Source organism: Rhineura floridana, chromosome 6 (genome assembly GCF_030035675.1).
Source record: "Rhineura floridana isolate rRhiFlo1 chromosome 6, rRhiFlo1.hap2, whole genome shotgun sequence".
Classification (NCBI taxonomy): domain Eukaryota; kingdom Metazoa; phylum Chordata; class Lepidosauria; order Squamata; family Rhineuridae; genus Rhineura; species Rhineura floridana.
Genome location: NC_084485.1, coordinates 49,934,048 through 49,951,151, shown reverse-complemented (window position 1 = coordinate 49,951,151; position 17,104 = coordinate 49,934,048). Strand labels below are relative to the sequence as shown.

At 46.4% G+C, this 17,104-nt stretch overlaps 2 protein-coding genes across 3 annotated transcripts in view; both read left to right on the top strand.

Annotated features, from left to right (window-relative positions):
* The window catches only part of IPO9 (importin 9), an 80,029-nt gene that overhangs the window by 47,799 nt on the left and 15,126 nt on the right, over positions 1–17,104 (top strand). For both annotated transcript variants that reach the window (XM_061631777.1, XM_061631778.1), the window contains exons 14-17: positions 934–1,093; positions 1,368–1,594; positions 8,312–8,460; positions 9,184–9,312. In XM_061631777.1, the coding sequence (XP_061487761.1) occupies positions 934–1,093; positions 1,368–1,594; positions 8,312–8,460; positions 9,184–9,312 (665 nt within the window). The remainder of the gene's footprint in view (positions 1–933; positions 1,094–1,367; positions 1,595–8,311; positions 8,461–9,183; positions 9,313–17,104) is intronic.
* On the top strand, positions 13,983–16,358 carry LOC133387293 (uncharacterized). The gene is made up of 2 exons (XM_061631779.1): positions 13,983–15,674; positions 16,300–16,358. Exons 1-2 carry the CDS (start codon positions 13,983–13,985, stop codon positions 16,327–16,329), a joined length of 1,722 nt encoding a protein of 573 aa, XP_061487763.1. The 3' UTR covers positions 16,330–16,358.

Below are 17,104 nucleotides of genomic sequence, written 5' to 3'. Positions count from 1 at the left end.
CTGAACTGGTGTTGTACCAGATTGGTACAATACTTTATAAATATTTTGGATGACCAGTGTCACATTTTTGTCTATCTTCACAACTAGGTGCCTGTGATGTCTCCAGCTTTATTCATCTAATCTTTTTCTGAAAAGGTAGAAAGTTGAAATAAACATGAATATGCTTCCACCACTTGAAACAGGAAAAAGAACCTTTACGTACAGAACCTTTAAGTGTACAATTACCAGTGTGTTGCACTTATGTTCTAAAAGTTGGGAATCAGTACTGTGAGTCTTCTCACACACTGAGCTTTTATACGGCTCCTCTGCTATATGGGTTGTGTGTAATAATGATTCCTCTCTGACTGAAACTTGTGCCACACCCTCAGCATTTGTGAGGTTTCTCTTCTATGTGGGATCTCCACTGTGTGGAGTTTTGGAATTGTATTCTGCTATGCACAGAACTATATGGGAAAGATTCTGTTGATGTTAAAGTAGTAGATCAGACTGTTCTATCCTTGTTTAAAATGATGGCAATTAGTGGAAGCTTCACAGTGTCAAAGGCAGTGTCTTCCGCCTCCCCTTTATCTCCCCACCCTGTTCTCCTGCATCTCTTCAAATAGACACTGTTGCTATTCCTCCAGAATTCATAGCTCTGAAAGCATTATGCATCTCTTCTGTGCTTCAGTCTTCAAAAAAAGAGCCACAATGACATATCATCCCACCCCCTGTATGTTGTGCACAGAAGGAAGAGATTTTCAGGTACACTCAATTATTTGCTTGAACATGCCCTGGATACTTTCAAGAGAGTAGTCTGTGCATGCAAATACTCAAATAATAAGGCATTTTATGTGTCCAATATATATATAGCTTTTCTCAATAATATACTGGACTCCTCTGTTTAATGGTAATTCTGAGTGAGGAATGCAATAACACTAACACTTTTTCTTCCAGTGTCTCCTTTTCTCCTTGGTCGTGCTCTTTGGGCTGCCAGTCGCTTCACAGTTGCAATGTCTCCAGAGCTCATCCAACAGTTCCTACAAGCCACAGTCAGTGGTCTTCATGAAACTCAACCCCCTTCTGTGAGAATTTCTGCAGTAAGGGCTATTTGGGGGTAAGTAGGTCAAGAAATAGGAGCTATTTTAGTTGATTGTGGGTTAATATAGGAAATGTTTGATATTCAGAATTTCTTGCTGTTGGTAAAATATTGAATCCTGAATCCCTACTGTGATTGTGACAATTCTATATATGCCTAGTCAGAAATAAACCCTATTTAATTCAATGGGACTTATGCCTAGATATGTGCAGATAGGATTGCCGCCTAAGAAAAATAACGCACACTATTACTATATTACTGACTGTTGAAATTTCTGGGTTTTCCCCCATAGCTACTGTGACCAGCTGAAGATCTCTGAAAGCACCCATGTCTTACAGCCTTTTCTTCCCAGTATCCTCGATGGACTAATACACTTAGCAGCTCAATTTAGTTCCGAGGTCCTCAATCTCGTGATGGAAACACTTTGCATTGTCTGCACAGTAGATCCAGCCTTTACAGCAAGTGTAGAGAACAAGATCTGCCCCTTCACCATTGCCATCCTTCTCAAATATAGTAATGGTATGTGCCCAGACAAAACTCTTGATTATAAGATTACGAGAACAGATATTTCCCCACTGTTTAGCCCTGTATTATTCTAACCAAATATTATGACATCAGGACTACAGATGATTCAAATAAAAAACTAAGGGTCATCTCCAACACTACTGTTCTGCTTGCACAACAGAGGGTTGGAAGGAGAGGAGAAGAAAGGAAGGGGAAGTCCTATTGTGCAAGCAGAACTCTGTGTGTGCAGCGTTGGACACAGCTCAGAGAGTATTTTGACATGATGTATGTGGGCCTGTTCTGATTGTACAAAAGACATAGAAGAATCTTGTAAGAGTGTAGTTTAGGAATTTCACGGTTCTTAATATGAAAGTGCATTTTCTCCCTACATGAATTGCTGAAGTCAGACATCAGAGCTATTACTTCAGACTTTTATTATTTAAAACACTGTCTTGTTTAGGTGGAAAGGAATATTCTGCCAGATATCCTAGAAGAGCATTATCTTCAGTCTGGGGAGATTTAAAATGAATATGCTGCATTTGCTCATTTTCCCCAGGTAGCATGCCATCACGTGGGTTACAGCACCATCTAGCGTCCGAAGGCAAGATTGTATTGAAGTCAAGACCTGGGCTGCTCCAGCCCCTCCTACTCCAGTTCATTCTTGCCTTTGTCCGAGGCAGTTCTGTCTACGTGTAGTGAGCAAGTCTACCTGCTTGTAGTAAGATTTTTGTACGGAAGTGTATGTGTGTGAAGAGGGTGTTGAGAGAGTGTGTTTGGTGTAGGGGGCTGTTTTTTTCCTAGTCTTTCCCCCCACCTCTCTGCTCTTCTTCCCCCCTCCATTGCTGTGTTTATGGGGTTTGGTATTTCCCCCCACGCACCTCTGGATTGCTAAGCCCTTCCTGTCTCCTACCTGGTTTTTGGTTTTGGAGTTCACGCTATGGCTCCGGTAGACAGTTGGGACGGTGGCACCTGCAAGCGCACCCCACCTGGAGCTTGTGGTGGCAGCTCTTTCCCCTCTCGCCCTCTTCGTCTTGGTGCTCGTGGCGGCAGCACCAGTTGACGGTTGGGGAGGTGGCGCTGCTAACAGCCGCCATTGACATTTGCGTCTGCCATTTCTTTTACCTTTTCCCGACTTTTGGTGCACCCGCCAGTTTGTTTTTCCCCTCTCTTTTTAGTTAGGGGTTTTTTAGCCCTCTGTTTCTTCTGCCCCCCCCTTATAGGCGCATTTATATGTGGTAAAGGTAATTATATATATACAGGGAGATATATAAGGCATATATAGCTATACTAACCTTACTTTATTAAAAAGAGAGAGAGAGAGACAACCAAGAATTTCAAAGGGCATTGGAGCTGTAATGCACCCTCCTACTATGTGCGTATTCTGAGCCCCTACATCATCATGCTCAACGCTAGAAATGCACTCTAGACTGAAGTGCACTTGGGGCTGTACTGCTCCCCTCGTCTGTGGGCATGTACCGGTGCTCCCCTCTCCCAGTGCTTGTATTTGACTAAAGATACCGCACTCCTCGCTCACGTGCGTGTATTACATGGCGGCTCCAGCACCAGCGGCAGGCCAGGTGACAGGTGAGTGTATACCATGTCGATCAGTTTTTGGATGTGGAGCAGCATTGTCTTTCCCTCACTTTTCAATCCGTTATGAGGTTCAAGGCCTCAAGTACAGGACCTCCAAGCACCAGGCTTCCCCTACTTAGCTGGCTGCCAGGCAGACATGGCATGTGTCTCCTCCAAGCTCACTAGAAGCGCCCTCTACCTTGGTCGCTATTACTGTAGAGCAGATTGATTGGAGGTCCTTCTTATTGCCTCCACTGCCAGTGAGTTCATCTCAGAGGTTAGGACTCAGGCACCTGGCACTGTCATGCTGGGGCCCTCCTCAGCTTCCACTACCCCTTCAGCTCCCACTTGCCAGTTGATGCTTCAGCTCCCACTTGCCAGTTGATGTCACTACCTCAAATGACTTGCCCCTCTGCTACAAGTAGTTTGCTTGGGCCGTAGTTGATGGTGCTTGGATATTCTGGCCCTTGGCTGCATCTCTGGGCTACATTCAGAGTTGAACTGCTCTTATTTACTGTGTGCAGTTGGTTTACCCCTTGGCTGGATTTCCTGGCTGCATTTAGAGCTCTAACCACCCCCTCCTCTGTGTGTGATTATTTTTGCTCTTTAGAGTTCGCTCCACTCCCCCCGGTGGTTTGGGGTTAGTTTTGGCCTCGTACGTCAACACTCCCCTCTACCGGTGCAATTGTTTGCCCTTGGCAGCATTTGGAACTCATTAGAGGCAGACCACTCCCCCTATGTTTGGTCAGTTTTGGCCTCACTATCTACTGCACCCCGCTACCTGTGCGTGCGTTGATTAATCAGGAATTGGCTGCATTTAGAGTACATTATAGGTCACACTGTTCCCCTCTACAGTGTGTGGTTACTTTTGGCCTTGTTAATTACCGCTGCCCTCTACTGTGGGTGGTTATTTTTTGCCCTTGGCTTCATTTAGAGCTCATTAGAGATCAGACCTCTCCCCACTTCTGGGTTGGGTCATTTTTGCCCTCGCTGATCCACCACATCCCTCTACCTGTGCGGATGTTGATATATTGCCTGGGTCCACTTCCCTCTACTGTGTGCACATAATAGTGGTCGGATCACCCTGTGTTGGTTTTATGAATGTCACTATTTAGGCACAGTGCAGTGATAGGCAGCAGTAGCCATTTCAGCAGCCATCTGTTCCATTTTTTACACAGCGTGCATCAGAAGGAATTCTGCTGGGAGGAATCTTGAATGCAATTTGGGCTTTACCAGGTGTTCATTGACCCTAAGGTAAGCAAGGTGGCCCTAAGATAAGTATAGCAGCTAAAAATGGGCCTTCCAAGTATTCCTCCTCAGAAATTGCACCTGAGCAGCAGTGTTGGTGTTGATGCTGCTTGTGGAAAGTAATGGGCAACACTTTCTCAGTCTATCCAGTGACTGTGGGAAGGGCTTAGCCTTTCACTCAGAACCCTGGGGAAAGGGCCTAGTTTGCTACCCAGATCCCTTGGGGAGAAAAACGGTGTAGTCCTCTGCCAAGGAATTCCTGTCATTCTGTCTAGTGACTGGGAAAAGGGGCCCATCTGTTTCTTCAGAAGCGTTGGGCAGAGAGATGGCATAGTCCTTGGCAGTAATTATGTCCGATCTTTTTCATTGGAAGCAATACTTGATTCCCCTTTTTTTCTTAGGCCTGAACAGATAGCAGGCCGTTTCCAGGGGCAACAGTGGAATAACGTGGTGGCTCCTCTAAGGGGCCTCAGTGTACTGGAGAGATATGAACTGCATTTCGAGCTACAGCTCAAAGCTCTGCTCTGTCCTTTTGAACAGTTGTTGTCCTTCATGGCTGTTGGTGTAAATTTTGCAGCCTTCATAACCTGGTGACTCCTATAGGGGCCTCAAATATATGAATTGCATGAGCTTCAGTTCAAGGTCTCAGCCCTTCATAACTGTCTGCGTGAACCTTTGCAGCCCTTCATAACTGACTGTGTAGAGTTTTGCTAGCCCTTCAGAACTGGTGGTGTAAACCTCTCAATTTATCAGGTGACTTCCATATGGAGAGGGACTTTTTATTCATCCCGGTGGTGGTGGTGAAGTAATGAGTGATACAGTTTGTCTATTACATGAGGTTTCTGCCCTATCTATTTTGGGGGGTGGAAATGCAAAGCTCCAGCTTGCTACTCTGAACAGTTGCAATCTTCCTAACTGTCTGAGAAAATTTTTGGATTTATCCAGGGACTTCCTTGAAGGCTCTAAGGATCCCTTAGTTACCATCATGGGTAAACGTTGCTTAGCAGAATAACAACCTGGTGGCTAGGTGGAGTCTTCACCAGCAGGTCCCTGGGCGATGTTGACTATTACAAATTCCGTGTAGCCTTGTTGTTGTTGTTATGTGCCTTCAAGTCGACTACGACTTATGGCGACCCTATGAATCAGCGACCTCCAAGAGCATCTGTCATGAACCACCCTGTTCAGATCTTGTAAGTTCAGGTCTGTGGCTTCCTTTATGGAATCAATCCATCTCTTGCTTGGCCTTCCTCTTTTTCTACTCCCTGCTGTTTTCCCCAGCATTATTGTCTTTTCTAGTGAATCATGTCTTCTCATTATGTGTCCAAAGTATGATACATTAAGGCTCATTTCGCTGTTCAGCGAACTGGACTCTGTTCACTAGCTGTTTGCGTAACTAGCCTCAAGATTAATCACATAGTCTAAACTCACGGTTACTTACATAGCCATATATGTCCTGAGGTGCAGTTCTCCTGGAAGGTGGGGATTGCTCACTCAAGTCCTGACCGTCATCAGCAGTTCCCTGGGTGACTAATAACAGTTTAACATTCCATATTACGTTTATCAAAACATTTAGTTTTGGTAAGGCTTACTTCACAGTTTAGCTTGTGTAACGAGTTGAGAGCAGTCCATCTGGCCCCTTTCATCTTCCAGTCCCAACAATACCTGTGTGAAACCACATTAAAACTAGCAAGGGGGTATTAGGGCTCTTTCCCTTCGGGTGGAGGCCATGCTATCACACTATCATTATATTGGGCCGAGAGACACCTGCTGTCCTTGAAGGCAGATTACTTCAGCAGGGCTCTGAAGTTCACTGCAGATTGGCTCAGCAGGCAACAAGTGATTCCAGGGGAGTGGAAATTATATCCAGCAGTGTTTCATCTCCTCCAGCTTTGTTTCGGTAACCTGACAGTGGAACTGTTTGCTTCAAGTCACGGCTTCCCTGATACTTCTTGAGGGCGGAGTCTGTAGAGGCCCTTCTGACCCCTTGGCTGGATGGTCTCCTATCCACTTCCCTCGTGGGCAGAACACTGTGGAAGCTTCGGCGCTAACAGGATCAACTGTACTGACGTCGCCGACTGATTCTTGCCCTATTAATAGCAGATCCTTGGAGGCTGCCATCGAGATCAGATCCATTGAGATCAGATTTTCTTTTGCATGGACTGATCTGGCACCCGGATCCCAACTGGTTGAGTCTGACAGCTTGGCGTTTGAGCGGACACAGCTGATCTGCACAGGTCTATCACAGAAGGGTATGGATACCATTCTGGCATCTAGAAGGCCATCAACAGATCGCATCTACCAGAGTGCATGGTCCGACTTTTCTGACTGGTGTGTCTCCAGGGCTCTTCAACCTTCGCAAGCCACGGTCCAACAAGTCTTCATAGAGGTCTGAAGATGAGATTGGCAGCCAACACTGCCAATCCCATCTTTTTAAAAAAATGTTTTTAACACTGTTTTGTTTTAATGTATTTTAAGATCTGTTTTTATGATGTTTTAAAGTGTTTTTAGCACTTTGTTTGCCTCCCTGGGCTCCTGCTGGGAGGAGAAGGGCAGGGTACAAATTAAATAATAAATAAAATAAATAAAACACCTTGCTTCGCCAGGCTTCCACTATATCTTCAATTTGTTTGGTTACCCTTCGAGTGTTTCCATGGGCTCGCGTCCGCTGATTAAACATTTTTTATAGGTAGCTGCCCCCTTTCTTCGGCAGTACATCACAATTTTCCTTCCTGGAGTTTACAGAAGGTACTGCAAGCACTGCAGCGCCCTCCTTGAACCCCTCAGTTATTTTTTGGGGTAGCTGTCACTTTGGCGAGAAGAGTGTCAGAGTTGGGTGCATTGTCATCGGCCCGCCATCTCCGCATATTTCATAAGGACCCATTTGTGTGACACCTTGATCCTCCTTTTCAACCCCAAAGTAAGCTGCAGTGTTCCACTGCAACCAGAACATTGTTCTTCCATCGTTTTGTTCTAATCCCGTTCATCCACTTGGCACTCTTTAGGCATTCGCGGATCCTCAAGATTTACCTGTTTCGTACCAAGGACATAAGGCTAATGAATTCCTGGTTCATATCCTTTCACCCAAGGACACTAGGAAAAAAAAGTTGATAACACGCCTGCATTGCCTGGCCTATGGGTCACTCAAGCTTCTAGTGCCTCACAATATCACAGTGCATTCTACCAGGTCTGCAGCTACCAGAGCTGTGTTCGCAACAAATGCACCTCATGAAGATATTTGCCGAGTGGCGGTATGTTCTACCCCAGACTCATTTATCAGGCATTATAAGCTAGATTGATTTGTATCTACTGATGCTTTTTTCGGGAGGTGTGTCCTGCAACAGGCTGTTTCTCATATATAGGCAACAGGTGGTACCTCCCTGTTGGGGCTGCTTTGGTACATCCCATGTGATGGCATGCTACCTGGGAAAAATGGACCATTGGTCTCTTCTGAAGGGTGGTTTTCCCCAGGTATCATGCCATCACAGCCCTCCCTGTTGGAGGCTGCCTGGGTGTATTGCACTGTATCATTTTTTCATACATGTTTTATGGATAAGGGTATAAATTTAATAAGTTTATAATATGTGAATGTGTCAAGAGCTTGCACGAGGTGGCTGTTCCTTAGTTGGGCAGTTGCCTTTATTTTTCTTGCTGTTGTGCCTCTGCGATTTGTTACGGCTGGTCAGATATCTCACTTTGGTCTTGTCACAAATGAACTGGAGTGGGAGGGGCTGGAGCAGCCCAGGTCTTGACTTCAATACATTCTTGCCTTCAGACACTAGATGGTGCTATAAACCCACATGATGGCATGATACCTGGAAAAACCACCCTTCAGGTGAGACCAATGGTCTGTTTTAATAGTACAATTTAAACTAATTTTGTATTCCTCTGTAATTGGTGTTTTTCTTGTTTTAGATCCTGTTGTTGCCTCTCTTGCCCAAGATATCTTCAAGGAATTAGCACAAATTGAAGCCTGCCAAGATGCAATGCAGATGAGGTTAATCCCAACTCTTGTCAGTATCATGCAGGCTCCTGCTGATAAGATTCCAGCAGGGCTTTGTGCGGCAAGTATTGAGGGTACCTTCTCAAAAAGGGAAATGCTCTACATAGCCTCCTAGTTTTGTTTCTAAAAATGGAAAAAACATTTCTCTGCTATTGGTGAAAAATACATTAATCATTGTGGAAGAGGAGGGTATATATGTTTTGCGAAAAGTGCATATACCTAGTATTTGATATTTTAGGCTAGCCTTATTTCAGTAACTGTTTCTTGGCTAAAACTGAACCTTCAACCTGGTTGAGAGGATTGTTCACACAGTACTGGGCCCAGATTAAGTTAGTTGAATTTAATATGATTGATTTCAATAGGAACTAGTCATGACTAACTTAATCCATGGATTTTAACAGGACCTAAGCTCAACTAACTTAATTTAGATCAGCCCAGAACTACCACTTTCCTGACTACTGTTGAAGTGACCATCTTGAAGAATCTCTGCAAGAATTTTTTGAGAATGACAAAAATAATTCTTGCTAACTGATCTGTTTCTTGTCTATCATTTATGAACTGGTTCTGTCAACTGAAAAACATGACACATTGAGATGTTGGAATGCCAATGTCTACCTGTCTAACACAGGAATAACTTGCCCCCAAAGAGGAAGTGTGTGGTGGGGTGGGTGTTCTCCACACTTGTTTTAGTAAATGTGGGCTGAATTCATCCTTTCCTTGTTCTGTGCCTCCTTATTCCACACACAACACATCACCATCTATCTTTGGATTTTTCTTTTTTCAGACTTCGATAGACATATTAACAACTGTTGTGAGAAATACTAAACCTCCGCTATCACAGCTCTTAATCTGCCAAGCTTTTCCTGCTGTGGCTCAGTGTAGCCTACACACAGATGACCATGCTACCATGCAGGTAATCATTTTGGGGGAAAGGGAAGGTTTGTTTGATCATATATTGTCCATAAGCATCTCTGTTCAAACCAGCTACTTCATACTGAGTAACTTGTTTAGGTTTATGGACAAAAAATGGCAACTGGCTCTGTTATTTAAAAGCACAAATGTACCTCTTTTTATTATGATTTTAGGTCATATTAACTTGAAATTGACTTGCTTAAGTCCCCCAAATAATGGAGTTAGTGAGTACTACCTGCTCCTCTCTTTTTCTTTTGGTGATTTTTGTCTGCTGCAGTGCATAATAGGATTATGAGGAAAAATAGGTTTGATAGGACCTTGAGACTAACTTTTTAGTGTTTTTTAATTGTAAAATGACACAAGCTGTCATCGGACAGCCTACTATTAGAATATTAAGATGGCTTTCATGTTAAAGGAATAGATCAGAGAGAAACAACAAACCAAAGGGAAAAAACATTCAAGGAAGAATGTTTGGAAAGAGGTTGTGTGTTTGTTGGGCCCAAAGAGAGTTTGGATTTTCCATAGGAGGAATGCCATCATGCTGGATTATAGCTCGTCCTATCGTCCAAAGGCAAGAATGTTTCTGAAGTCAAGACTAGGGCGTCAGGCCCCTCCCACTCTCCAGTTCATTCTTGCCTTTCGTCCCTGCAAGATCTTTAGCTAGTGACTAGATAAGTTTTTTGTCTTTGTGTGATAGAGGGTGGAGTTTTGTGTACGTTGTTTCGTCTCGTTCCTTCCCTTTGTCTCATCCCTTACCACGGTTTGTGTGTTGTGTGTCAATTTCCTTGTCAATTTCTCGTTTTCCCGGGGGTGTGTTTTTTACTCCCAAACTACAGAGACCGCGGCTGCGGTCTCTTTCCTCAGCGGGGCCAGGAGCTGCGGCGGCAGCCTCCGCCCCCCCTTTTCTTTTTTGTTCTACCGATCCTCCTTTTGTGCCCTGACGATTAGGAGCCTGCGGCTGCGGCTTCTTTCGTACTTTATTTTCTCCGGTCCTTTTTGCCATTTCCCCTTGTGCCTTGACGATCGGGAGCCTGTGGCTGCGGCTCCCTTCGTCGTTCATTTTTACAGGCGGCGCTTCATTCGCCTGTCAGAAGCCGGTGTCTGCGGCTCTTTGCCTTCCCCTTTTTAGCGGCTTCTCTTGTTTGGGCTGCCTTGACTCTCTCGATCATCCGCGGCGCTTGGTTACTCGCGGAGTCAGTCCCTTCAGCCCGCGGCTGCGGCTTGCCTGTTGGCCGATTCTCTTCGGCTTCGGGAAGTCCGCTAGCTGTCCTGCCTCCTTCACGAAGTCTTTTTCCAGGCTAATTTTTTCAGCCGCGATTACCTTCTTAGTCCCGCGGCTGTATTTCTACCGTGGGCGGTTCCATTTTTACAGTTAAAAATTTTTCCCACCTTGCTCATTTCTTCATACAACTGTTGTTGCTGGGCAAAGTATCCATCATTTTTGTTCGAATTTTCCCGCTCTTTTTACGGGCGCCATTTTAGTGGCCGTTTTTTCCCGTTCCTTTTGAGAACCCACTAGTATTACAAAAGGGGATTTTTTCCTTCACGGGTTGGGGTTTGCAGAGCCCAGGTTCTTGTCAGCTCCCTCTGTGTGATCTGCTCCCTGTTTATGTGCTGCAGATAGGATTTTTACCTCTACATAAGTTCCTTTACCAACCCCATCTCTGAGGCTGACCCTGGCAACCACTGGGTTACTGTGGCTTTCTACAATCACTGCAACTACTGTGCACATGTGACTTTTCATCAAATTTACTAATACTGCCATAACAGTGCACCAGGCCACCTGTTAGTGCGCAAGACTGTTGAAAATATACAAAGCTATTTGGACTATACTGTGCAAGTTGTGCAATATCACCTTTCCTCCAAGTGTACATTCTGCCCCATCGTGACAGTGTACCTACCATCAGCCAGTGCATTCTGCCCCAGTCGTGTGCCGTGTACTGTGCATGTTCTAAGACTGTTCATAGCGTACATTCTGCCCCATCGTGGCAGTGTACTTTGCCATCTGCCCGTGCATTCTGCCCCAGTCGTGTGCCGTGTACTGTGCCTGCCCGGGTCTGTGCATTCTGCCCCAGTCGTGTGCCGTGTACAGCTACCCTTATTATCTATATGATGGCAGAACAGCCAGAGACAACCCAGGCAACCAAGCCGATACAACAGCCTGTGACAAACCAGATGACCAAGCCTAAACCTCCTAAGGCGGTCAAACATAAGCACTCTAAAGCGGTTGCCAAAACCAAACATCTTAGCCACAGCACAATCAAGCGGCCCCGTTATGTCTCTGTTCCAGTGCCAGAGGACTCAAATCATGCACAGTTAACTACTCTCTTTCATTCTCCTGCGGCTTCCTCTGATGAGGAGGACTTTCCTGGATTTCCTGTACAGCCAACGTCCAGCCAACCCAGAGCTTGCTCTTCTTCACTACCTGTGGGGCTGTCTACAGTTCCGCCTATCCAAGAGCAACCATCTACATCTCCGGGACTACAGCTTTCCCACGAGTTCATTTCACAACTTCAGGGCATGCTGTCCTTTTTTACTCAGAGTCAATCATCTTCACAACCTCCCGCTATCCCTCAACACAGCGGGGTTCAAAGTGTACACAGTGAGACAAACCCATCAGGTTCTCCAGACCCATTTGACGTTACCAGGGGCAGGTTCGTTGATGACGCCTCTTTTGATGCAGAGTCCGCATTCGCGCTGCAAGACCAAGCGGACGAGTGGAGTGACCATTCGGAACCAGAGCCAGAAACCTCCTATCGCCTCTTCGACTCTTCAGATTACCAGCCCCTGGCACGCAGAGTCTTGAACGCCCTTGGTCTTCAATCCACTCCAACTGCAGCTTCCACTCCCGCTTTAAAAGGGGCCACGGTCTTGAAATCCCCTACGCCAGGTGAAAACTTCCTCCCTGTCCCAGACCCCATCGCTAAACTGGCCAAGGACGAATGGTCCCACCCCTTACAGGCACGCCGATTTAATAACATTGCGGACAGACTTTATCCTTTGGCCCCGGACTTTTCTACCAGACTGGCTGTCCCTAACATCGACGAGCCTATTTCCAGTTTAGTTTCCAGGTCCCTCTTGCCGAGGGAAGGGGACTCTCATCTAAAGGATGCCACTGAACGGAGACTGGACTTTGCTTTACGCAAGACCCATGAGGCCATCGCCTTTTCCATGCGTGCATCCACATCTGCCTCTATTTTCACCAGGGCAGCGATGATGTGGTTAGACGACCTCATCGAGGACCACAATCCAGATCCTGCCTCCCTGCGCAGATCGCTACTAAAACTGCGTAAAACAGCTGCTTTCGTGGCCGACGCCACCTTGGACGCGAATCAACTAGCAGCACGCGCCCTGGCGGCTCAGATCGTTGCCAGACGGACCCTCTGGCTTCGTCACTGGCAGGCTGACTCTACTGCCAGAGTTAATCTTTCACAAGCACCTTATGCAGGCTCATTAGTTTTCGGGGAAGAGGCATTAAGGGCAGTGCTTGTTGACCCTAAGGACACTCGAAAGCCTGTCTTGGCCACCGTCAAAAACGTCGAGCGCGGACCCTTTAGGCGTTTCGCTTCATATCGCACGTCTCAGCCCTTTCGGGGAACCCGGCCCGGGGGACGAGGCCGCGACTTCCCAGCATTTGACTTCCACTCCACCAGAGGAGGCTGGAATAGGCGTTTCCCCAGTAGATGTCAGTACCAGGGCCACAGAGGCTACTCAACGTCCTCATACAGGGGAGGGTCTCGCCAACGCAGACAATACTAAGGCAATACCAGTTGGGGGCAGATTGATTCTATTTGCCGAACTTTGGCTACCTCTGACTCAGGTCCCATGGATCAGAGACCTCTTTTGTTATGGATATGCAATTGAGTTTTGGGCAATACCTCCAAACAATTTTCATCCTTCCCCTTGTCCCAGGGCACTAGACAGGCGCTGCATCATGCAGACTGCGATACAGCACCTTTTGGACATAGAGGCGATAGAGCCAGTCCCCAATGCAGAGAGGTCGGAAGGGGTGTACTCCCTCCTATTTGCTGTGCCCAAACGCAATCTCTCATGGAGGGCGGTTTTGAACCTCAAGTTCATTAACCGTTTCGTAAAGTATTGCAGGTTCAAAATGGAATCCCTCCACTACATTACAGACAGCCTGCAAGAAGGTGACTTCCTTGTCTCTATCGACCTAAAGGAAGCGTATCTCCATGTCCCTATTTGCACAGCCCACAGGAAATTCCTTCGTTTTGCCTTTGGCTCCCAGCACTTCCAATATCGAGCAATGCCGTTCGGACTCTCGTCTGCCCTGAGAGTATTTACCAAGGTGCTACTTACCCTAGTGGCTTACCTCAGGCTTCAAGGGGTCCATATCTACCCCTATCTGGACGATCTCCTAATACGCGCAAGGTCTAGGGAGCTTACTCATCGTCATCTAACACTCACGCTCCATATCTTACAGGCCCACGGCTGGCTAGTCAACTTCGACAAAAGCCATCTACAACCAACCCAACGCCTGCAGCATCTAGGGGCAATGTTAGACACACTGCAAGCGACTGTATTCCTGTCCCCAGATCGCATCACCGCTATCACAGACATCGCAAGGTCTCTGATGCACAAATCTTCTGCAGATGTCATGCTTCTAGCCAGGGCTCTCGGAATGTTGGTATCCACCATCCATATTGTGCCATGGGCTCGGGCACATACGCGCCAGCTACAGTGGGCCCTGTTGCCATTCCAACACGACATTGCCAACTCAAACCATCGAGCAATCCCCCTGAGTCCCACACTGCGCTTGTCTTTCCGCTGGTGGACAAGGGTACAACATCTCACCCAAGGCACTCCATTCAGAGAACCCCACCGGACTGTCATTACCACCGATGCCAGTCTCCTGGGTTGGGGAGCCCACTGCAACTCCCAGTTCGTTCAGGGAGTTTGGAACACAGCAGAACAAACTCAAAACATCAACTGGCTGGAACTAAAGGCTGTCCACTTAGCTCTGCTTCATTTTCAGTCTCTCTTCCACTTGGACCATGTCCTCATTCAAACGGACAACACGTGTGCCAAATCTCATTTAAACAGACAGGGAGGCACCAGGTCCAGACCTCTACAGAGCCTAGCTTCCATCATATTCGACTGGGCAGAACAACATCTGCAATCCCTCAAAGCAGAACACCTCAGAGGAATTTGGAATTTCACAGCAGACTGGCTCAGCAGACAACAAGTCTTTCCGGGAGAATGGAAACTTCATCCGACTGTGTTCCATCTTCTCCAGCGTCGATTCGGCCCCTTCTCAGTCGACCTCTTTGCTTCCAGTCGCAATTGCCAGCTACCCAGGTACTTCGCTCGATACCTGGACACGACAGCGGAAGCGGTGGATGCTCTGTCATTGCTGTGGCCGGAGGGACTATTATACGCCTTCCCTCCAATACCACTATTAGCCAAAACCTTGCGGAAGGTACGTCGCGAGAGGGCACAGCTGGTTCTGATAGCACCATATTGGCCCCGTCGACCGTGGTTCTTGGATCTCCTGGCACTGTCGGTGACGGATCCCTGGCCACTCCCAGTCAGGCCAGATCTCTTATCACAAGGCCCAGTATGGCATCAGGACCCCAAGTGGCTCAACCTAACAGCGTGGCATTTGAACGGGGACATTTGAGATCGGCCGGCCTGTCAGACGCTGTTATTGACATTATTTTGGCCTCGAGAAGACCATCCACCACTCGTATATATCAGCATACTTGGGTAGCGTTCTCCAGGTGGTGTCAGTCTCAACACATCGATCCTTCCAAGGCTACAGTACAACAAGTGCTGCAATATCTTCATAGGGGCCTCATGTTGGGACTTAGACCCAACACATTACGTCGACATGCGTCCACCCTGTCGTCCATTCTTTCAGTATCTTCCACTGACGCCCCTATTGCCTCACATCCGTTTATCAAACGCTTCCTTAGAGGCACTGCTCTACGCTCGCCGGCTGTAGTTCACCGTTTTCCATCATGGAGTTTGTCAAAGGTTCTACAGGCCTTACAACGTCCTCCGTTTGAGCCACTCAGGACTGTGCCTTTACGTCTGTTGTCTTTCAAGGTCCTGTTCCTGATTGCGATTACATCGGCGAAAAGAGTCTCGGAACTGGGCGCATTGTCTTCTGCTCGCCACCTCTGTGTCTTTCACAAGGATTCTGTTGTGCTGAAAACTGATCCTTCATTCCGTCCCAAGGTCAATTCAGTTTTCCATTGCAACCAGGACATTGTTCTACCTTCATTTTGTCCGAATCCTACTCATCCGCTCGAGAAGGCTTGGCATTCGTTGGATGTTCGGAGGGCTCTCAAGACCTACCTGTCCAGGACCCAGGATATACGACAGACTGAGTCTTTGTTTGTATCCTTTCATCCAAGGTCTATGGGGCATAAAGTAGCTAATTCCACCTTATCCCGCTGGTTGCATGCATGTATTACCTTAGCCTATGAGTCCCTTAAGATTCCAGTTCCGCCTAGTATAACAGCTCATTCCACTAGATCAGCAGCCACTTCAGCTGCTTTTGCTACTAACGCTCCTGTTGCCGATATTTGTAGAGCTGCTGTTTGGTCTACTCCACACTCGTTCATAAGGCATTATAAAATAGATCGTTATGCCTCTGCCGATGCCTCATTTGGCAGACGAGTGTTGCAACAGGTTCTTAATGACGACTAGTATGTGGGTGGTCCCTCCCCGTTATGGGCTGCTTTGGTACATCCAGCATGATGGCATTCCTCCTATGGAAAATGGACCATTGGTCTCACCTGAAGGGTGATTTTCATAGGAGAATGCCATCATGACCCTCCCAGTTGGAGGATAACTACATAATTTTTGGGATGGCTTATATATTACAGTTCGTCATTATATTATATTATATTATATTAAATTTTAATTCTCTAGTGAAGTCAAGACTTCTATTACTGTTTTCGCTAGGTTAGAGTCAGATATTATGAATGTTACTATTATTATGTTATGTTCTTGCTGCTAGGCCCGTTGGCCTTTTTTCCTGCATGTTTAGATATATCTCTTTGGACTCGCTGCGAATGAACTGGAGAGTGGGAGGGGCCTGACGCCCTAGTCTTGACTTCAGAAACATTCTTGCCTTCGGACGATAGGACGAGCTATAATCCAGCATGATGGCATTCTCCTATGAAAATCACCCTTCAGGTGAGACCAATGGTCCATTTCTAGTACTTGGGGCAAGCTTCAATTACCTTAATTTCCAGAGAGAGGAAGCTTCTATTAAAATCTAATATAATAACTCATAAAGCATATAAAATCACGTTAATTAATTGTGGAATCCTTTCAGTCATGTCTGTCTTGGCACCGGTACAACCGTGCCTGCATCGTAGGGAAGTTGTCATGTTTAATAAGTAAAATTTCTCCAGTTGAGTCCTTAGTAGGTGGTTGGCTATAGATCACATCTGTATCCTTGGAATCATTCACGTATGGTTCTCGGTTTTGTCCCCCATCCACGTAGCTAACCGAACTGCATCTTGTGTCTTCATACCATTCTCTGGATGTCTAGAGCAGTGTTTCCCAAACTGTTTTTATTTTTTGTTGTTGCTGGACTACAGTTCCCATAATTCCTGATCATTGGCCATGCTGGCTGGGGCTGATGGGAGTTGTAGTCTAGCAACAAAAAAATAAAAAAAGTTTGGGAAACACTGGTCTAGAGCATGAGATCAAAACATTGTCATAACAAATGCAATATTTGACAAATAAAAATGATTTGAACACACTCATGCTTGTCTCCAATCCCTGTACTGGAGACTTTGTGTAAAAAGATGGGA

Bases quoted from the DNA above. Each gene is read 5' to 3' on its own strand.
- LOC133387293 (XM_061631779.1), top strand. From the start codon at position 13,983: ATGGGCTCGGGCACATACGCGCCAGCTACAGTGGGCCCTGTTGCCATT. The intron at 15,675-16,299 runs GTATCCTTTCAT...TCTTGCTGCTAG, and splicing joins GACAGACTGAGTCTTTGTTT to GCCCGTTGGCCTTTTTTCCT.